This window comes from Lycorma delicatula, chromosome 4 (assembly GCF_047948215.1).
Source record: "Lycorma delicatula isolate Av1 chromosome 4, ASM4794821v1, whole genome shotgun sequence".
NCBI lineage: Eukaryota > Metazoa > Arthropoda > Insecta > Hemiptera > Fulgoridae > Lycorma > Lycorma delicatula.
In genome coordinates, this window is record NC_134458.1 from 45167017 (window position 1) to 45190698 (window position 23682).

At 30.6% G+C, this 23682-nt stretch overlaps 1 protein-coding gene across 2 annotated transcripts in view; it reads right to left on the bottom strand.

Annotated features, from left to right (window-relative positions):
- Window positions 1–5194: 5194 nt before the first annotated feature.
- LOC142322842 (E3 ubiquitin-protein ligase RNF170-like) overlaps window positions 5195–23682 on the bottom strand; it is a 43848-nt gene continuing 25360 nt past the window's right edge. Inside the window, exons 5-7 of one of the 2 annotated variants that reach the window (XM_075361918.1) lie at window positions 12236–12370; window positions 7497–7545; window positions 5524–5554 (exon numbers count right to left, since the gene is read on the bottom strand). In XM_075361918.1, the coding sequence (XP_075218033.1) occupies window positions 7498–7545; window positions 12236–12370 (183 nt within the window). In that variant the 3' untranslated portion in view covers window positions 5524–5554; window position 7497. Of the gene's footprint in view, window positions 5555–7496; window positions 7546–12235; window positions 12371–23682 lie in introns of both variants that reach the window. The other variant, XM_075361917.1, reaches the window with a different exon arrangement.

Genomic DNA, 23682 nt, shown 5'->3' on the forward strand with positions numbered 1-23682 from the left:
TGACAGGTACCAGTGGTGAACATGCGGCACATGGTTCAGGACAGTCCTGGAGCCAAAGGCTCTGGAAAAATGAGCGGGAGTACAGAAGAGTATGGGGAAGGGACAGCCTACATGTGAAGGTATTGGGGCCCTCGGGTCACTGCTACTGATGATAAATGAGGACTATTGAAGCCGCCCTCTAAGTTAGATATCAGAAGATTCTGCTGCCAAGGAACAGGGTTGATGTCATCTGCCACTGTGAGTCTGTCTGCCCTGCGACACCATTGGATTCAGAGAAGCTACCACCAACAGTGTTCCTCTATTAGTGGTGCCCCAAGTTGTGCCATAGACACATATGGATGAAGGCAACAAAGGTGAAGATATCAGAGGTTGACCGTAACAGAGATGAGAAGATATGTGGAGATGAAATAGAGGTTAAGATAATTGTAGTTCTTGCCGGAACGCATGGGGAGGGTGGGATAGGGACAGCCTGCGCAAGAAGGTGGTTAGGAGCCCTCGGGTCGCTGTCACTGATGATGTATGTGGGACTCCTGAAACCGTACTATGTGTCCTGTGGGGAAAACAGCATGCCATAAGTAATGCCATTATGGTGGATATCAGGGCGTGTTGTCTTAGGGGGAGGTTGTTTAACGAGTCCCCAAATTCTGCAGGAAACCTCACACACTCAGTAGTATGGGCTGCTGGGCGTCTATTTGCAGATTTTTCCTCCTCCTGCGTAAAAAAAAAAAAAAAAGAAAAGGTGATAGCGACAGATATCAAATAGACTTTATGTTAGTAAGGAAAAAATTCAGAAACCATATAAAACATACCCTGGATCAGATGTGGATTCAGACCATAACCTTGTAATGATGGAAAGTCAACTAAGGCTTAAGAAAAACCATATTCGAAAAATGTCAACAGAAAATTGAATTCAGCATCCATTAACGGTAATAAAGAAGCCCAAGATATGTTCCTAGACATGGCTGTAAATAAGAGCAGAGATAAGGTAGACATTCAAGGAAGAGATGACAAGGACTTTGGAGATACGTTTTGGGAAAGAGAAGAAGACTTCAATCAAACCCTGCATGACAGAGAATATCCTCAGTTTGATGAAAGAAAGAAGGAAATGTAAGATAACCAGACAGGAAGTACAGAAACCATATAAACAAAGAAGACACGAGAAGTATGGTTAGAAGAGGGATGTAGAGAAATTGCAGAAAACATGGTTAAAGGAAATATTGAACAAGTTTATACAGAAATAAGATGACATTTTAAGAAAAGAACTAAGTCACTTGAATGTATTAAAGATGATAGTAGAAAAACACTACAGATGAAGACAAAATTCAAAAACATTGGCAAAAAAACTGCATTTAGGAAACAAATTGGATGAAGATATTTTGGAAAATGAGAGTGAACTTGATACAGATGAGATCAGACTGATAATACTGAGGTGAACTCGACAGAGCTCTAAATGAGCTTATCATAAAACTCCTGGAATAGATAATATCACTGGAGAAATTTTGAAGGCCCTAGGGACTGAGATCATAAGGATCATCTGTTTCAAATGATAAACATGTATGTTAAAGGTGAGGTGCATGAAGATTTTGCAGCACACACGATATGTATACCCAAAAGCAGTACTGTTCAGAAATGTGAAAGCCACAGGCCTGCATGCCTCATGTCACATGCCTCAAAAATACTAACAATAGTGATCTGCCACCATATGGAATATAAGATAGATGAAAACTTGCAGGTGATCAATTTGCTTTTAGAAGAAACTAAGTAACATGCAAATAAGCCTTTAATGATGTTAAGCCTTTACTAAGATAATAATAGAAAAAGCACTCAGACTTGACAGAGAAATTATTATAGTCTTTATTGGCATTGAAAAGGTATTTGATAATGTGGATTGGAATATCATGTTCAAATTGTTTAGGGATGCAAGAGTGGATTTCAGGGACTGAAGAATAATTCTAACTGCACAAAAATCAGAAAACTCTCATAGGCCAAGACAGGCTGCAAACAGATTTCCAAATGTGTGGGACAAAGCTCCAGCTTATCACCTCTACTGTTCAATCTACAAATAGAATTCGCAATGAAAGAATTTTCAGAAGCTGACAAGAAGGTATAGGAGTGAATGGAGAATGCTTCGAAACAATCTGTTTTGCAGCTTACATTACTTTGCTGGAGAGTAGTGAAGAACTGCAAGATGCAATCAATCATACGAACACTATTCTGAAAAATAAATATGGTACAATGATAAATAAACATAAAACCAAAATCATGAAGTGCTCAAAAGATGGGTAACAGAAGGGTCAGGTATTGCTTGAAGGGCAAAGACTAACGCAGGTAACTAACTTCAAGTACTTAGGAAGCTCTACTAAGTCAGATGACAGAAGTACAACAGACATTTAAAGTAAAATAGCACAAACAAAAGAAGCATTTTTTCACATTAAAAGCATCCTAACATCTAAAAGTGTATCTCTCAAAACGAAAAAAAAATTTATTAAAAGTTTCATCTGGAGCATTGCTATTTATGCTTCAGAAACCTGGACTTCAGACTTAAGGAAGACTTTGCTTCAGAGATTTAAGGAAGAAACTTGAGGCCTTTGAGATGTGGTACTGGAGAAGGATATTGAAAGTACCTTGGACACAGAATGCAACAAATGAGGAAGTACTATTCTGAATAGGAAAAGAGGACACTGCTAAGATTAATAGTGAAGAGGGGGATAAGTTTGGTTGGTCATCTACTATGTCACTCAAGCTGGTTCACCATTCTGCTGGAGAGAAAAAATAGGAGCATGCAAAGGACGATGAAAACCAAGACAAAAGTTTATTGATGAAATTAAGGCAGGAAAATCATACAGGGAAGTCAAGAGACTGGCTCTACAGAGAAAGGATCTGCAGACCCACCAACACCTGGATTGAGGAGAGAAAGAAGAAGAAATATTTCTAAACAACAATTGAGTCAGAGAGATGAAGAATTAAAATAATGGGCAGATGAAACTAAAAAGAGCTGCAGAAAGGACCCTCCTGATAAAAGTGAAAGCAAATGAAAGCTACTAAACACAATTAAATTGCATAGCCTGATCAAAAATGATGAAATTAAATAAAAAAGAATGTATAAAATTTTTGGGTTGACTGAGGGTGAAAACTTGATACAGGAGGTAGGAGGAACATAAGGAAATGTATCTAGTAAAATTAATAATGGTACATCTTTTATTGAAGAATGACTAATTTCTCTCTGACAGACATCTAGAAAATGTTGTATGATGGTCAGGTCTAACCGCACTTATAGTAATATATAGAGATGTGGTTATTGCTGTATCACATACAAAGAAAATATGTTTTAGGGAACGTTTATAAATAAAAAAATAATGATTTTTATTCTCTATATTTATAAATGGTAATTCTAAATATTATGAAAATAACTTAGCCTTGATTTTTATTAAAGGTAATAAAACTTAAGAGCAGAAGATAACAATGACATAAATCAGATTTCAAATTATAGTATTTTCTCATACTCAGGTACTCATACTCAGATTAATTTTTCGATATAAAAAACCAGAGTAAGATTACTAGGCCTTTCCTAAAAATTTCATTTGAAAGGAATATGACAGTGTGCCCAGACTTGACATTTTTTCATAAAAAAAAAAAAATAATAATAAAAGAACTCACCAAAAATTAATAAAATTTCCTGACTGCAGGAAATAAAAACAAAACAAAATAAAAGGCGTCAGCCTATCATTGATTATTACTTCATACTGTGATAATTATTCATAAAGAAACAGTTATTAACTATAGAGAGAATTATATTACAGACAGAATTATTTAAGATTCTATCTCTCCTTACACAACCATGTATTTAAAATATTTGTTCTCTATAGCCTAAAAACTGCTTATAAATTTGTTTTAGATGATGATCCTCAAAATAATTTTAAGAGTACTGAAAATGGGAAATTATAATTTCATATTATGATTCTCTTCTCTATTTACAAAATCTGGCTATTAATCTTACAGCTAAGACATTTAAGATTATTTTCATATCATGTCTGTTCTGATCTGTTTCCTCATAACCATTACCTTATCTAGTAAACAATGTAGAACAAAATACAAATAATAATTCAGTACAAAAAGAAAACAGAATATGTTTTTTTGATTTTCACATAATCTATTTAAAAAATGAGTTTTTTTATGTTACATAGTACCTTCTTTAGATGTTACGTACAGAAACAATTTTATATAAGATTTTTTATTATATAAGAATAATTATATTAAATGTTGGAATTTGGGGCTAATTTAATTTTTTTAATTAAGTACAATGTGTGCGACTCTTCTGAATGATTAATCGATTTAAATTTTCTAGTATTTTTCTTCTAGCTGATTCTTTATTTTTTAAAAAATAATTCTGTACATTAAAATTTAATAAAAAGAAAACATTTGTTTTTAAGTTAAATTTTTAGAATTTATAAATATTTTGAGTGTTAAAATGTTAATTACTGATGGGATTTTGAGTGAAAAGTGTTCATTTACAAAATACAAAATTAATGGAATTTTTTATTTTTACAATAAAATTTTAAATGCAACGGGTTTTTATGCAGAAAAAAATTAGCAGTTGCATTAAATGTAATCCTCTAAGAGGAAATATTTTTTTTTTTAATTTTATAATAGATATTAAACATAAGACAGCTGATTTTGAATGTGATACTGTAAACTAAACACAATTTTGAAGTTCTCAGCATAACAAATTAATTGCAAAACAAGATACAATGAAATTTTATAAAAAGAAAAAAATTGTTTTTAAGCTAAGCTTTTACAACCTATACAAATTTTGAGTGTAAAAATGTTAATTATTAATGGGATTTTAAGTAAAAAGCGTTAATTTATGAAATACAAAACTAACTGGAGCTTTTTTACTTTTACAATAAAATTTTAAATATGAGTGTTAAAGCATGCAGAAAAAATGGTAGTTGGATAAACTATGATCCTCTAAGACACAATAAATTTTTTGTTAATTTATCAATAGATATTAAAAGAAAAGACAGCTGACTTTGAATGTGCTTCTGAAAACTAAACATAATTTTGAAGTTGCTCAGCATAGCAACATAATTTAATGGAAAAAGAAAAATAAGCCAATTTATTTTAAGATAAAAGATATGTAAACGTCCATTTAACTCATCAGTGATAAATTATGTTTGGAAAAACTTTGAATATATTTACAAATAATACAAATTTTTTAAGTCTTTAATAAACATGTAAGTGCAAAATAGCTACATTAATTAAAAACTCCAAAATTTCTGAGACCAGCAAAGTTACCATTGGCAACAGCATTTCTATAAATAGTTGCTAAGTACACAACAACAAAACCCAAAATTAAAACATCATCTATCAGTCCAAGTATTCCAAACATAGTTTCTGGAACAATATCCTGAGGAACAAATACATACATAATGGCAGACAAAATACATATCATGATACGGATTCGAAGGCGAATCCTTATTAGACCACCAAAAGTAAAAAAATCATTCCATAAGTGTCTGAGCAATATAGGTAGATCTGTAATGTGATCCATAATCTGAAACACATGATTAAATGTTATTAATTAAAATTAACCACAATAAAACTTATATCTTATGATAATTCACACTGACAAACCTGTGTTTTGGACTGATTAAAAAAATCAATAAATAAATAAAATTGCTAAAAAGAGTATATTTAAATAAAACATAAAAGTTATACAATATATAGTCACAGGTTTATAAATAGGTTTTGATAAACAGGTTTATCAAAAAAAATTCTGTATCAATTTAGCAATAAAAAAGTTGCTTCTATATGTTGTCCTTGTAGACAAATTCAAGTTTAATTCATTAATATAAACTGATTTTGATTTTAACAAATATTTTTTTTTTAAATCTTTGAGAGATAGGCAAAAAGCAATTAGAAACCAATAAAAAAAAAATCTGTAAAACTATCAAATTAATTTATATTTCTAAGAACAAATAATCATTTATGTAACAAAGAAACAAATTAGAAAAGAAGAAAAGGACAATTTCAGCTGTTAACGTCCCATAAACATACATTAAATAAATATTCTTCAAAAAACTTGAAAATATGAAAAAACTTTCTTTTCTAATATTATTTTTTAATTCCTAGATAAGATTAAATGTTTTTTTTTAATAATACATATTACCTAGAATAAATTTGTTTATATTAAAAATAAACTTAATTTATGACTTAAAATATATGCAGTACTTTGATTATTTCCAATAGCATTATGAAATAACATCATTTTAATGGCACATTTTCTCAGTAAAAAGAAATAAAAGAACACTTTCAATTTGGCCCCATTTATTGCACATTAGTGAAATTTTTTATAAAACAATCTGTTGACACTTCAGGTACCAGGGCAAAATCTCAGTACAAATCTCACAAAAATTTCAAACTGGCAGAATTTTCACATACAGGTATAAAAATAAAAATATATAGGATAAAATATACTTTAAACTTCATACAAATCAATTTTTAAAATTTTTCTTATCATTTTTTATAGTACATTGCAGATTAAAAGTTTATAAGCTCCAAACGAAGTGGAAATTTTTTATTTTAAAAATGATATAAAATATCAGAACGTCTGTATTAATTCTCTATATTAGTAGAGTACAATTTGATCTATATAAAGTAATACATCTAGATAAAGCGATATAACAAGATCATTACAACTAAAGTTGCTTTCATTTATGACACTTCTTGTGGATATTATTAATAAAATACCATAAGGGAACTACAGACTAAGCAGAAGCTTTTTCAAAATGTTTTTCATGGAAAAAGGTAATAAATGTGATAAGTATGACTGAAAGCCAAACTTTTCCTCTTTAAAACTAGTTCTTTTATTTCTGGAAATTCAGTAATTAAATAAGTTATAAAAATCTAATTTTCTACTTTTTCGCTTTACCATTCTTTATGAAAACATCTTACCGTTGGTTGCCCTTTACTCAAAAAGTTCCACATTACAAAAATAACAAAGTTCACTTCTTTGTGTAAAATTTTCTCTTATTTTGCATCATGATGTCAATTTTTATATAATAATTTTATTTTGAGAGATATTAGGTAAAACTCATAAAAACACTACATTTAGAAACCATTTGGCAGTCTCTAGGATGGATGTGGGCATTGCTCATGAACAGTAGATTTTTCTCTCCATATTTAGCATTTCACAAAATATGTTTTGTAACTACAACTATAAATTGCAGAGCATAATATACATCTTTCAGTTTTAGCTTTTATTTATATTTCCCATAAACCAAATTACATGATGAGTCAGCAGTTCAATATCTGAGTTTTATTACTCACAAACAAGCCCCCCCTGCATTTCCATATGTAAGAAATAATTATTTCAACTTTGTTAAGTCTTTTACAGATCTATTAAAATAACTTCAATTTCAAATTTGCATGCATCTTATCATGATAATTTAGGGTTAACACATATATTGACATCTTTGGTACAAATTGCAACATACTCTAAAAGTATTTCACTGTACACACCAGTTCCAAAAATATCCAATTGTTCTGAAACATATGTAAATATATTGTTAAAATAATTTCACCTCTTTCATGTTTTCTATTTTCACTTTGATAGTAAATAAAACTAGAACAAAATAAGTGCAAAATTGTTAAACATGTGTGAGATTTGATAAAAAAAAATACATGGAATTTTAGTTTTTCTCAAAAAATCTTTATTTATCCATCAATACTGATTTTGTCACCTTCAAAGTATTACTTTTCAGATCTAATACATTTGTGCCAGCATTTTTTCCAATCTTTGAAGCACTTCTGGAATGCAATTTCTGGTATGACGTTTAGCTCCTTCAGTGATTCTGCCTTTATCTCTTCAATGATGGAAAATGCCATCTTTCATGGTTCTTTTCAGCTTGGGGTATAGGAAGAACTCACAGGGTGCCATGTTTGGCAAATACAAAGGTTGAGGCATCATAACAGTGTTGCTTTTGGCCAAAAATTCATGAACAAGCAGTGAAGTGTGAACAAGTGCATTATCATGATGCAATTTCCGTGAATTGTTTCGCCACAAATTCGAGCGTTTTTTTTTTAGATTGCTTCATACAGATGGCATAAAACTTCCATGTATAAATTCTTATTGACTCTCTATTAGTGATTTGGCGATTGTCCATAATCCTTTTCTTCACTTTTTTGACATTGTCATGGTTGATGATGTGTTGGGATGTTGAGGGTGCTCATCATCTTCAACATCTTCATAGCCCTCTTGGAAACGTTTGTACCACTTGTAAATGCTTGTTTAATTCATAGAAGAATTTCCAAAAGCAACATTCAATATTTGTAATGCGATGCTGCACTTTATTCCATTCTTAAAGCAAAATTTACTGCAAATTCTTTGTTCCATTTTTTCCACAAGTTAAAAATCACCGTCCATACTAAAACACGTCTAACCTTTTTGACAGCCAACAATAAACTAAGCATACAATATGGCTACCAATGTAAACATACATTAGGGACAAGTGTAGTAACACAACAACAAACAATTGTGACAACTGGACTTACACAACCTGGCCAATTTAAAAATTCTGTGCATTTTTTTTATCAAACCTCATATATCTATAACATGAAAATTTTGTAAACATGAAAAAGGTATCTAGAATATATTACTAGTAGAAAATAAAGAAAGAAAGATCAAGGGAGAAATCTAATCTTTCATATAAGAATTATTGGAAAAAATTAAATTTACTTTTCTAAAAACAACTGACTAAGAGTTGTTAGCTAATATAACATTGATTAATCAATTTCAAAGCTGATTTTCATAAACTATTCTATACATATTAGACAAATCACCACACATTATTTTATATATATGTATTTACATGTCTTGTGCCTGTACTCCACAGAAATTTTGTTCCGATGAACTGCAGTATAGTCAGTAGGTTAGGAATTCTTTGTAATTTATAATTATAACACTCCGAACCATTCATATTACAGTTAAGTTTATTTCTACGGTTTTTTTTATTAACAAAAAAGAAGCTTACATTCTCTACCAAGTAAATTAGTTTCTCAAGTATTCATACGAACCTGAAAAACATAGCAAATGGCAAGGAGTTGGGACTAGTTTTCAATACATTACTGAATAAACTACTGTGTTTGAATAGTGAGAAATTTTCAGGAGGAAAATTGTGCAAGGAAAGATTGATTTTTTTTTATGTGGTTTTATGTCAGTTGAAATGGAGAAACCCTTAGTGATCAGTAGGGTGCTAAGCCATGATGCTCCAAAAACATATACCTACAGAAGCTGCCTGTTGATTGGAGATCCCAACAAAATAGTGTGGATGACATCACAATCATGGAAGAAGGGTTAACAGCATTTAATGGCAGAATGATGAGGAAAAATTTACATGTTTCACTTTTCTTGAATAACGCACATGTCAACCCTACAAACTTTCTAACGTCTGACTTTATTGGTTCTCTCCAAACATCACACATGTTTCTTAATCAATGGTTCATCATCATCATTCAGAATATTAACGTACAGTATGATAAACTGTTAATGCAATCTTTGCTCGCCAATAAGAATTATACATTATCTGCATCTGCATCTGAACTAACTAAAACTATCTCGGTTCTAAATGTAATAATTTGGAAAAGAAAAAGTGTAATGAAGTTGTTACCAGAAACAGTGAAAAAGTGTTTTCAAAAATCACGATTTCCAACGGGTAAAGTTTTTGTTAGTAAGGAAAATGAGGATGAACAGCAGGACTTACAAAACTATATTAATGAAGCTGCTTTCAATAAATGCAATGCTGAAGAATATATCAACATGGACTGTGATGTGCAAACTGAAACAGACACAATAGATATAGATGCCTTAATTGAAAATTTTACAGACAGTCGGAAAAGAAAAAAGGAGGTGGAGGATGAAGATGAGGAATATGACATGCAGCTGGAAGAAGAGTGTAGGCTAAAGATTTATCAAAATGCTGTCAGCATTTTAGAAGAATAGCAGCAATTTGCCCTACAGTGAAATGACTATGATGTTTACTATGATTTCTCAGGCTAGTGTTTGTGGAAAGTTGAGCAGCCAAGCAATAAGGTGCACAGAAAACCTTCCTTGACAATTAGGAAAAAAACAAAGAAAACATGCACATTATTTTTTCTGTTCATTGTAAGTTTTCCATGTATTAATTTATAGCAGACTTAAATACAATAATTGGATAAGGCACGTACAGCATTTTATTTTATCTCAGTATGCTCATTATATGCACATTCAAGGTTCAATTTTTTTAGCACAGGCCTACCTTTGTTAACCAGAAACCTATCTCTAACAGAAATCTTTGCGTGTCCCAATAGATTCTGCTAAAGACAGATTTTTACTGTATAATATTTTATATTAACTGTAAAAAATTTTTATCATTTCTGACATTAATAATAATATAAATTTTTCCACTGTTTACTTTTACTTTTAAAAGTAAAGGAAATATAAGTTTTAAATTATATAATTAATGTGAATAATATAATTGGTTCTAAATGACACAATCTCAATAACAGATATACTTGAGCATCTTTTAGGCTGCAGCTTATATATTGGAGTTCACTGGAATTGTGACAATGTAAATTTGTGCACACTTTCATTTTAACTTTAATTTATTTACTGAAAAATCACGAGTTCATAATTTCAGGATAAACTGTTTTATTTCACAAACTAGCATATTTTGTTCCTTAAAAGTCTGTCAATATGTTTTCAGCAATCCATAAATAATACCTTTTTACTCAAATAAGTAGCCTATAAACATTCCTTGAAATTTCTATCATAAAATGCATTCAGAAGTTAGTGATTTGTTAGTTAGGAAAAATAGTAAATTCAAGTTGGTATACTTATTTATCTAATTTATAAATTTTAACAGATATCATCACAGGGTCCTGAACAAGAAGGTATAATACCAACCTGATGGATACGATTGATCTTTCTTCCCACTCATACCTTTTCTTTATCCTTACTTCTACCCCATTATTGATTCTATGAGTATAGATCTGATCATGCTAGACATACTAGATCCCTTGTCTTTTGTATGCCAGGACCTGAAGATCCACAGTATTATTGGGATTTGGAACAGAGGTTACCTGTGGACCAATTTAGGGACTCAGTTTCCTGCTCTGTGGCCCTTTAACTGCACAATAAGCCTGAAAACTGCAGCTGAGAAGGGCTGTAATTGAAGTTGCAGACATTTTTATACATTAGCTTTCATGTATATGTTTAAGACTAACTGAAATCTCAGTTTCACTGACATTTCAGTTAGTCCAAAAGAACCTTTTGGACCAGTCAGGTTCAAAATGCATTTTAGCATAAGATTTTAGGAATGACTACACAGCTATTTCTGTGAATAAAAATTTCAATTTAATGATAAAAAAATTAATATCACTACAAAGCCCTTCAAAAAAACCTTAATCTCTGGACTACAACACAAAATTATTATTGCTTTTTAATTTCTTCCATACTTTGAAGATAAATTTTCCAGAGTATATTACCAAGTTGAGATGCAATGATTTTGTTAATAAATAGTTCCATTGAAAGTAAAAGTAATTTTGTTCAATGCATATATTTGATAAATTAGTTACCTATTAATATGCATTAAAAAAAATTATTTTTCCTTTTAATCACATTATATATGAACAATAAGATGGACAAGTTGCATTTTCTACTCAGCAATTTCCTATGAAATGTACATCTAAATTTGGAAGAAACAGTTATACATCAAGTACAAAAAATTCATAAGGTAAAATTATTCAGTAGATATGAAGATATAACAAAAATAAAAAATAAATAAAATAATTTATGATTATCTTGATATTTAATAAATCCACAAACGGAATTATTACACCACAAAAATAAATAATCAAATTTAATTATTAAACAACTAAGAATAACTGAAAAAAGAACTCATTTAACAGAGAAATATAGACAAAAATTAATCAAAACTCTTTGAAAATATGCACAATAATTGCATAGTTTTAGGGTAATGCAAAATACAACAATAAAACATTCCAAACTTCCTAGCTACTATCGTAGTCAGTGAAAACTGAAATAATTTAGATTGCACAATTACTAACCTTACACATTTACAGGCACAACAGAAAATGTGTTATACTGATAAAACTTTATATTTGTATAAAACAGAAGCTTAAATTTTCGATAAACTAATTAAAAAACAAGAGAATATCTTTCACAAATAATACTCACAGATCTAGGCCGGTTTGAAAATCGTCCATTATAATGAGTTACAAAAGAGTAAACATCACTTCTTGATTCTGCAATATCATCATCAGAACCCGCCTCTCTTTCACTATCAGTAAAATATATAAAAATTATAGTTACCTAAAACAAAATAAAAACTTTGTTATTTATATAACTTTTATTCTTTAATCTTTATAATAAAATGATTTAAAAATAGGCAATATAATTTTAAGAAAAAATATAATTCACATCCTGGTAATATAAGATATAAGTTAAAAAAATTTGAATGTTAGAAAAGTTTAGAAACTAAATCTTTATAGAACAAAATTGGGCATAACTAAAAGACAAAAAACAATGAAAATTAGTATAGTTATAAAAATACTACTTTACAGAATGTTCAATATTTCTTTTGGCCATCTGGAATCTGTTTTAACTTTTTATTTAATAGGTTTGCCTAAAAACACATGATCTTCCTTTAAAATTTGACAGAGAAGAAAATTGTGAATCAGTTTTCCGATAATTATTTTTCTCTTGTTTGTTCAAGCAAAATTGCAAAAATATAAAAAAATTAAACAAGGGAAAACCATGTTGTAGGAATTTTTTATTGCACTTCACTTTCAGATCACATTTAATACATACTTTTTTTAACAGTTATTATTGTAATACTAATTTTTTTTAACTTTTTATTCAATAACTTAGCAACAGTATACAAAATTTGAGTTTCAAAAATTTTCAAAATAAATTTTTTTATTTCAATACTTTTCCTAGACATCCTTTTGTAGTAGCTGCTCAATTTCAGCTAACTGGCTATTCAAGAAGTATAAAAATTGTGATAAAGAATCAGTGAGGGATTTTCCATTCACATACATATATATATATATATATATATATATATATTCACAAACACACTCATAATTAATAGCAGTAAAAATTATTGGCCACTATAGGCTCAACTGACTGGATAAAAAAAATTAAAAAAACTGAATCTACCAGTCTCTAGAGTTGTACAAGAAAATGAGAATTATAATTCTGTCGATAATAATTTTAATACATAATTTCAGTACCTAAACTAAAATTAAATATGCACAATAACAATTGTCTTGTTTGCAATGCTCATACTCACTTGCTGTCTTCTGAAAAATAAAATTATAAGGTTTCTTAGATAGAAGAAATTTAAAAAAGAATGTATTTTACTTTTGTAAAATCAGTAACTTGCTCATGACAAACTACAGATTAGATTTCTGGAGGATACAAATTTCTTTTGTTTGATATTTCTTTAGTTTTCAAAAAACATTTAGCCAAAACTAACATTTTTCAGTAAGTACAGCAACCAGTAGTTCTTATTTTTCATCAGAAAACATATAAAAATATAACACAATTCTCTATCTATATTCTGCAATTAAACATTAAAGATGGACACTAATGATTACTACTTTATATTATACATTTATATGAGGATCAGCCAAATATAAAGTGAACATTTGTTTTTTAATATTTACTATTAAAGAATAAAAATACAAAACATCTATCTCTTTTCTACATTGTATCCCTGAAATTTTACCAAACATCTGGGAAAAGTTTTTGTAACCTCAAACTTTAAAAGGTTTGAGACATGTCATGAGCTGATTAAAACAAATTTATATACCTTGTTGTTACTCTGGAATCGATGTCCTCCCAGTGCCTCCTTTAATGGCCAAAGCAAACAGAAATAGCATAGCAGGGGAGTAAATCTGGACTGTATGGGGATGTTCTAAGGTTTTCCAGTAAATTTTGTCCATTTTATCCTGAGGGCTAATAGAACTATAATATTTAGGGATTATATATTATTTATTCCTATTTTTATTTACATTAATGAAACTTAAAATATCTTAAGGAGATATATATATATATATATATTATTTTTCTAAAATCGATCCTTTCAAGACCTATATCACCTCTGTACTAATAATTCAAATATGTATGATTAATGTGATCCACTCAAGTACAGAAAATAAAATGACACTCACCTTATTTTTTCATATGCTCCTACAAAAGTACTTTCGCAGTAACCCGCATCTTCAGTTGTAGATAATTTTTATAAAATACTTTGTATAAAATGACATATTAAACATAAAAATTAAGATTAAAATGAAATGTTAAAAATATTAAAATTACACATAAAAAAATATATGATGTCAATTTAAAATAAAATAAAAACGTACTACATGTATATGGCCAGCCAATACTATAATACGGTACTATTAAATAAAATGTTAAGTAATGTCTGTAAAAGTGCTGCCATCTATTGTAACTTTTATAATTTGTCCTCTGCAAATTCTGTTTGTAAATTGATCAAGTTGAATACCAGTCTATATTTACATATACAATACTTTTCCAAAATATCTAGATTTTTATTATTATTATTATTAATTGTTATATCTTCTTTCTTAATGTTCAATATTTCTAAATTAATATTAATACCTGAAGTAGAATGTTTATTATTAACGAGGTGATCAGCAACATTAGAGAAACCCATTTTTTATTTTTATAATGCTTAAAATGTTCATAGAATCTGGCTTTAAAAGATCTATTGGTTTTACCTATATAAATGTCCTCACAATCATTACACATCACCAACATCTCTAATGTTGGTACTGTTACAGCACTATAACACTGGCTAGCCAAAATACTTGGTACATTTTATTCTATTATCTATTTTAATTTTTTATCAAATCTGATGTCATATTTTTATATAAATAGTTTTTAATTTTTTTATAATTTACATATTTTTAAAAAAAGCTTTTAATTTATGATTTTTAAAAAAATTATATTTTAATTCTTGAATTTCAATTTTAATATATAAAAAAAATTTTCAAATATTATTAAAAAATCTGTTATGTATATTTAATTTTATCTGAGTATAATATATGGCTTGATATAAACACTTAAAAAGTAAATTAAAACTGAAGATGTGGGTTGCCACAAAAGCGCTATTGTAAGATATGAAAAAATAAGTTAAGTATAATCTTATGTAATTTATCATTTCTGTACGTAGGTGGATCAAGTTGAATTGTCAATATATATTAGTACAGAGGGAAATGGGTCTTGAAAAGACTGACTTTAGAAAAATTATATATATATATATATATAATATATATATATATTTATATATATATATATATATATATATAAAAATATAAATGATAATAACAACAATAATTTAAATAACTATAATATTATAACAACCAGATACAGTCAGAATAAAATGGTAAGAACACTCACCTAACTGTTGAGCTTTCACAGTGTCACTCCATCTTCAGCAGTCAAAAATATGTTACTCATTTATTAAAATAAATTTCATCAGTATGCATATACCATGTTAATAAATTAAAACCTCTATTATCTACCATGGCATGATGATAAGGAGAGTGGTATTTCATATTAAATCATTTAGTTATTATATCAGTCTACCATTTGAAACATTGTATTATCATACTCAATTTGCTTATTTATAAGTCTATATTTATTTTTATATATATTAATATAATATTTTTCCACCACAAAAATTTCTTTAATACTATTTTATTATTATTTTTAATACTTCTAAATTATTATAAATATCAGTAATATTTTATATAATCTTTAAAAGATGTTAGTAATGTTTGAAAATTTAATATTCCCTTTTTTATAATTGTTAAGTGCTCTGAAAACCTTTTTATGAAGGTCTGGTGGTTTCACCTATGCATGTACGTATACTAGTTTTGATTAGTTATTATCTTTTATGACTTAGGATTACTTTACAAGTCGCTTTGATGGGACTGTTTGGGCCTTGCAGTATCCCAGTATTTTTTATATGTTCCACTCTGTGTGCCCTTTCTAGTGTTAAAAATGTTCATGTTTTCATTATTGGTTTTCTTGTTTAATTTTATCTTATCTGTGGTGTCATCTGGTGTAAGGTCAATTTCCTTCAGATCCTCTCTTATTTCTCTGATCCATCTGCATCCTGTTTTGGTGCTTTTTCAAGTTGAGACTGTACTGTACCAGCTGTTTCAGAAGTACTAAAATTTTACATCATGATATGTCCAAAGAATCTTAGTCTCCTCTTACGCATGGTATCAGTGATGGGATATAACTTTTTGTACACAACATTGTTGAGCACAGTCCACCATTGCCTGTCTTTCTGGTACTTTTTATTAATGCAGGTTCTTCCAATTCTTCTTTCGATTTTCTGGAATCTGTCTGTCTTTGATTGTTCGTTCAGGTAGAAGTGTTTCTGCTGCATAAGTGGCTTCTGGTTTTATAACTGTATTATAGTGTCTTATTTTTGCATTTATTGATAGGCATTTTTTTTTGTAAGTATATCAGGTTAATTTTTTAGATTTAGCAAACTAACAAACATCTTTTCATTTTCATTTAGATTGTTTGTTATTATTTCTCCAAGGTATTTAAACTGGGTTGCTATTTTGATCTTATTACCATTTATGTTTACTTCTTTTAATTGTGATGGTTTTTGGTGCATAATCTCTGCCTTTTCGAATGACATTTTGAGTCCAATCTTAACTGCAGTTTTGAAGTTCCAGTAACTGTGATTTAGTTTCATTGATGTCATTTGCTAGCACTGCCAAGTCATTGGCAACAGGTTGGTTTGCTTGGCATTTATCCAGCCACCACCCCATTTGGTCGCCCTAAAGCATAAGACTGAATGTCTGTGCCACAAACGGCTACTGAGCTTTGAAACAGCTTAGGGACCGGTGTCCAAACTAGCTCCTAGAGCTAACCTAAAAGCAGAAGCAGAATAAGCACGTTATCATACACCACTTGTCATATATCACAAAAATGGGTAGGCACACCCCATCAACTACTAAAACATATATGACTATCAATAATTAAATTTATCTCATCAAAGACAGCAATTCACTGCCACGCCTAGGCTGCTGAATGCCAGCAAGTACCTGTCTACCATTAAAGAGCTTGAAGCATTAATCTGGCTGGTAGCCAGCCATATCTCTTGGTTAGCTTCCTACAGCAGCACAGTAGGAGTCTTTTCCCTTAAGTAAACTACTGATGTCGGTTGAACAAAGCAACCGCATCAAGGAACTACTACATGTTTCGACAATGCGGCTCTTGCCACATTGACTCGCTGCTTGTGAGTGAGCAATTTTCCCCTTGACCTCTAAGTTCCAGGGTGACCTGAGTTCTGGCCCCTTAAATTTTGAATAAGTGCTAGATTTCATTCCAACCTATGTGCCCAAATGGACACTGTTTAAGAGGTCATACTTTCGAAGACATCTCGGTACACTATGCACAAATGACGGCCAGACAGCCAGTAATCCTTTCAAGCAATCCTCCTAAGCTTGTGCATCACAGAGATGGCGTCCGCCGCTATTTGCCTAATGTGGTTGCTAAACAGCAACTTCTCAACAAACAAAACACCTAGGTACAAATGAACTTGAACTTGGCTGATTACGCAGCCTTTATACTTAATACGGGGTTTACAACTGTATGATAATTTGTCTGTACCCTTCAGAAGCATAAACTTCGTCTTGGGCACAGAAATCTTTAAATTCTGAATGTTCATCCAGCCCTCTGTGATTGAGAAAGCCGCAGGCGGCTTTGTCAATTACAGAGAACCGGATCTTCTAGCTGCGGTCGTGAGTTAACACGAACTACCATCAGTGAGAGCCTGGGCTGTGACCCCTTCAGAGTCGTTGGCAAAACCAAGATAGTTTGGCTTATTTTTACTTTTGAGGACATTTTTTGAGCCATTCCCTCATTACCATTTCTAGAGCACTGTTGAATAATAGTGGTGAGAGCCCATCACCTTGCGCAGTCCTGAAATGATCTCAAATGGTTCCAAGAGCTTGACTCTGAGTTTTAACTTTGACTATGTGTTTGTGAGGGTCAGTTTTATCAAAATTAAATACCATTTATATTAAATTACATACCATTTTTATTAAAATGGTATGTAATGCTAGTCAGAGGTGTCTTAGAATTTTTAGAAGGGATTCTCTGTGAATACAGTCATAAGCTTTCTTGAAATCTACATATGTTATCACCGTGTCTCTGTTTCTTTTCCTGTTGTAATCCATTATTAGTGTGGAGACTTATGATCTGGTCTGGACAGCAACTCCAGGGTCTGAAAACGCCCTGGAGTTCTAGTTCTTTCTCGATTATGAACCAATCCTGTTGAGGATGATTCTTGAAAGATTTTTGTATGTTGTCTAGGAGTGAGATTCCCCTGTAATTGTTAGGCTCTGTTTTGTCCCCTTTTTAGTGTAGTGCATGGATGAGGGCTGACGTCCAATGTTCTGGTAGTTTTGATCAAAATGTTAACAAGCTGCTGATGAAGGACAATTTTTGTTGATCTTCCTGCATGTTTCCAGATTTCCACAAAAGTCTGATCTCCTGCTGCTTTGTAATTATTCATCTCACCTAGTGCTTGGTAGACTTCTTTTATTGTGGGAGGGTTGATGTTTTCTGGTAGTGTTGGTGTTGAAGTTTAGGAGTTCTGTCAGTTCTTCACAATTTAGGAGTTTGTTGCAATATTTGGCTAGGATTTTCGTATTGTCTATTGTTATGGGCCAGTATACCAGTTTTATTCTTTATTAGTAATGTTGGGAGTTCGTATTTTTGGAGCTGATTTTTTAAGGTTTTGCAGTAGTCTCTTGATTAAGTTTTATTGAATTCTTTTTTTACTTACTTCAGTGTGTCTTTATGGTGTTTTGTTTTTATTCTGCTTAGGGTTTGGGTGTTTTCTTTTCTTTGTTTTACTAGATTTTGGAAGGACGTTTCTGGTTTTTGAGACTGGTGAAACAGTCATACTTGATGTCTTTCTACACTGTTTCGTCACATTCACTGTTCCACTATTGATATGGGATATTATTGGAGCTAATTATTTTATGATTTGTTTAAGGTTGTCGACTAGATCTTAGAGTTTATCTGTGATTATTTTTTCAGTTGCTTTTTGGTCATTTTCATTCTTGATTAGTTGGGTAGGATCTATTTTTCTTTTAATTTTAGGGGCTTGGGTTTGTTTCTTTCTTTGGGGAGTAAATTTAATTTTAATTTTGACTACATAGTGATCTGAGCCTGAGTCTACAACTCAGAGGATTTTTATGTTGTGGTGATGTTTGTCCATGAAAACAAGATCTAGTTGCCAATCCCAGTGTAGTCAGGGTATTTCCATGTTTTGAGTTTTAAGGTTTCCTCTAGAAATACGTGGGTTTCGAGATTAGGTTGTGGTTTCTGCAGAGACTGACGAGTCTCTGTCTGTTTTAGTTTGTTTTCTTTTGGGCAGGCCATTCCTAATCATGTCGGGGTATCTTTTTTCTCAGTCTAGTTGAGCATTGAAGTCTCCAATTAACTATGGTTTTTGGGGATGTTATTTATAGTCAGGTCCAGTAGATCCTAGAAATTTTCTGTTTCTTTACGGTCTTTTGGAGAGTAATTTTTTTATTATTAGTGGGTAAATGGGTGTTTTTTATAGTGTTGATTTTATTTGATGCTTTTAGGGTGAGTGTTGAGATTCTTGGGATTGTGACTTGAATTCTTGTTTGGAGTTAATTATTTTGATGCTGACTGAAAAGCCTGTTCCAAACTGACATTTTGCATCACTCTCTTCCCAGGTACACCTTTGTAGAGCCTATAACCTTGAGATTTCATGCTGGTGGGTGCTTTTTATATTCTAGTTCTGATATATTCAATAGAAATATTTTTAATGATTTTACAATTACATTGGTGGATAAACTTACTTGAACTAATAAGCAATTTATATATACAATTAATTATTTATTTTAAAATCTGTGTAAACTCCAGAACACTATCATAGTGACATCCAAACAGTAAAACATTAGTTTTTTCATAGTTAACCTCTAGCTTATTTCCACTAAATCATTATTGCAAAAAGTTAGTTTTAACTTTATTTATTAATGAAATCCAATCCTCATCAGAGTAGAAAAGAACATGTCATCAGCAAAAGAAAATATTTCCACTCCGTTTGAGTTTTTTTAAAAGTATTTTAAGTATATATGTCACTGATATTGAATATAAATAGTAAGTATTATAAAACTGACCTTTGTAGCACTCCACTCTCTATCCACTCTATCTCTCTTTAAGGATCTGCTATGTTATCAATATTAACTCTTTGCTTTCTGTTTACTGTGTTGCTTTTAATGAGTTTATGTACATTGCTACAAATATACAAAGACTTTGTTGATTTATATAAATGGTAGTGGCTTATATATTCAATCAGTTAAGCTGACCAATGAATCAATTGTGGATCTTTTTGATCTAAAATTAAATATTGTTCAAAACTTTGTGTTCTTCAAAGAAAGCTAATCATCTACTTTTGAGACTAATTTAAAATACTTTAATACACTATAGATCAGCAAGATTGGATGATAGTTGTTAATACAGGGTGATTAAAAGAAACGGGAAATTCTGAAAGTTGTGTTGGTAGCCGTGGGCGATTGGTACCACTTGATAAGTGGCGCCAGCCTCTCTAACATAACCTGCCATTTAGTTGTCATGTATCCTTGGAGTGGTACGCAACGTGCATTTGCTATCAAAGCGTTTTACAAAAACAATGACAGTGTGGAGGGAGCGCATAGAGAATTTCACCGTCATTTTAATCTGGGACAGCACGACCGTGTTCCATCAGCACATGCAATTAAAACATGGATATCTAATTTTGAGGAAACTGGTTCGGCAATGAAAAAGAACCTCCAGGCCGTGAGCGAACCGTCCGTACACCACAGAATGTTCAAGCTTTACAAGATGCTGTCACACAAAGTCCACATCGGTCAATCCGTCGTCTCTCAGCATCTTTACAATTGCATAGTTCAAGTGTTTGAAGAATGTTAGTGAAGGACTTGCAATACCATCCATACAAGTTGCAGATCGTCCAGGAACTGAAACCGAACGATGCAGTTGTGCGAGCACAATTCTGTAATGTAATGCTTCAGAAGATAAATGATAATGAAGAGTGGATGTTCATGAACTTTGAATGTCAGACGAAGCGCATTTCCACCTCAGTAGATTTGTTAACAAGCAAAATTTCAGATACTGGGCACAAGAAAATCCTACGCAGCTACACCAGCGTCCGTTGCACAGCCAGAAAGTGACTGTGTGGTGTGCTATGTCATCTTACAGAGTTATAGGCCCTTATTTTTTTGATAATGACAACGGTCTTGCGATTACAGTGACATCGGCTCGTTACGTAGCCATGCTTGAAACCTTAGTTGTGGAACAACAAAAGAGATTTCCACCGATTCTTAACACAGCCTGGTTTCAACAAGACGGAGCAACGTCACATACTGCACGAATATCGATGGCAGCTGTACGCCGATTGTTTGGACAACGTGTCATTTCACAAAATGGTGACATTAGATGGCCTCCCAGATCGCCTGATCTCTCAGCTTGCGATTACTTTTTGTGGGGTCACCTTAAAAGGAAAGTGTTCCACAGTAGACCTGCTACAACAGAAGAACTGAAGGCAAAGATCCGAGAAGCAATTGCGGAAATTCCAGTTGAGATGTTACGACAAACCATGAACAATTTAACGAAGAGACTTCGTGAGTGTTTACGTAGAAGAGGAGGTCACCTGCAAGATGTCATCTTTAAAAAATAAACTAAAATGTATATATCCTAAAATGGCAACAATTGTTTAATTACATGAAATAAAATTCATTTTCTAAAAAAAATTTTTCATTAACGTTATTTAACTTTTTAAATTTCCCGTTTCTTTGAATCACCCTGTACTTTTACTGTCACCTGACTTGTATATCGGTATTACCTGAGCTATTTTAAAGCCCCAAAGCCATGGCCAATCTCAAAAATGTATTTATGATTTCAGTTAAGGGTTCTATAATATAATTCAAAATTGTTTTCAAAACTTCACTGATTTGAAATGAAATCCAACTGATAAAATCACACCTATTTGCTTTTTAATTATGACAACAATTTCATCCCTGGTTACAGTGACAAAAAAAGAGAGTTTAATATTGTTGGTCCATTATATTTATAATTATTATTTTTCTTTCTGCTAGAAAGATCTTTACCTATACTAACAAAGAAATCATTGAAATACACCGCCATCTCTGTTTTATTTTTAACTTACTTTTGTTATGGATTATTTCTTCTATTTTTATTTTTATTTTTTTTTTTTTAAGTTTTTCTTTTTCATTTATTCTGTAAATTACATTTCATAATCTTTTACCATTATTTGAATTTTTCATTAAGTAACCTTTATCATAATCATTTTTAACTTTGTTTATCAATTGTATACCAGAATATTTCTATACTTTCTCCATTCATTCATTTTTGTAGTCATTTGATTTTTTAGCCTCTTTGTATAACCCATCTCTGTTTTTGATTGACATTATCAGATCATTTGTGATCCATGTGTTTCTTTTTTCTTACTGTTACAACGTATACAATGACCTTAGATTTATTTACAATATTTACTATTTTATGTATAAAAGATTCTACTTTTTTATCCAGAAATTCTTCTTTGGTAGTTTTCATGGCACATTCTGATAGAAGATTCCACCTTTCAGTAAGTTATAGCCCAATTTCATGACATTAGTTGAATTTTCTTCTTCGGCAGATGACCATTGTAAATTGTAGGTCATGACAACTGCTGAATGGTCTGTTGTTATTGATGATCCAGTTATCTAGATTTCAAATTTTCTGAGGTTTGAAATAGTGCAACAGAAAGTGATCTATTGTTACATTTGCTTTTATAAATTCCACAAAGTTCAAATTTCTTAATATCTTTGTTTTGTAAAACATACATATTGGTTTACCTGATATATAAGAAATTCTATATTCATTTTTATGAAATATATTAGTGATATGTATAGTATTACTACTTTGATATTTAAAAGTAATTAATTTATTAGGTAAAGTCCATTTATATTTATTATTATCATCATCATTATTATTGTTAGTGATTATGTGTGTGGTTTTATCCAAAATGTTTTTATTTAAATATTTTTAAAGTAATCTATCAATGAAACTGTTGTTATAAACATTTATATTTGCAATATTCTTTACTTTATATACTCGATTTCTTTATTCATTTTATTATTTCTGTATGTGTGTGTGTATACATATATATATACACACACACACACACACACACTATGGATCATATTTTTATAATTATTTATTCCGTATATCCAAGGAGTGTTTGAGTTTTGTATATAAACTATAATTAGGTTTTCTGTAAACTTCAATTACAATTTTGTAATGTAATGATTGTGATCATATTTACAAAAGTAAAACCACCAAATCCTTCATAAAAAGGTTTTTGGAACAATTTAACAATTATAAAAAAGGTTATTAAATTTTTAAACATTACTGAACATCTTTTACAGAATAAAAATAAGATTGCTGATATTTATAATAATTTAGAAATATTAGAAATAAATAATAGTAATAAAGAAATTGAAGCGCTGGAAAAATATTATATT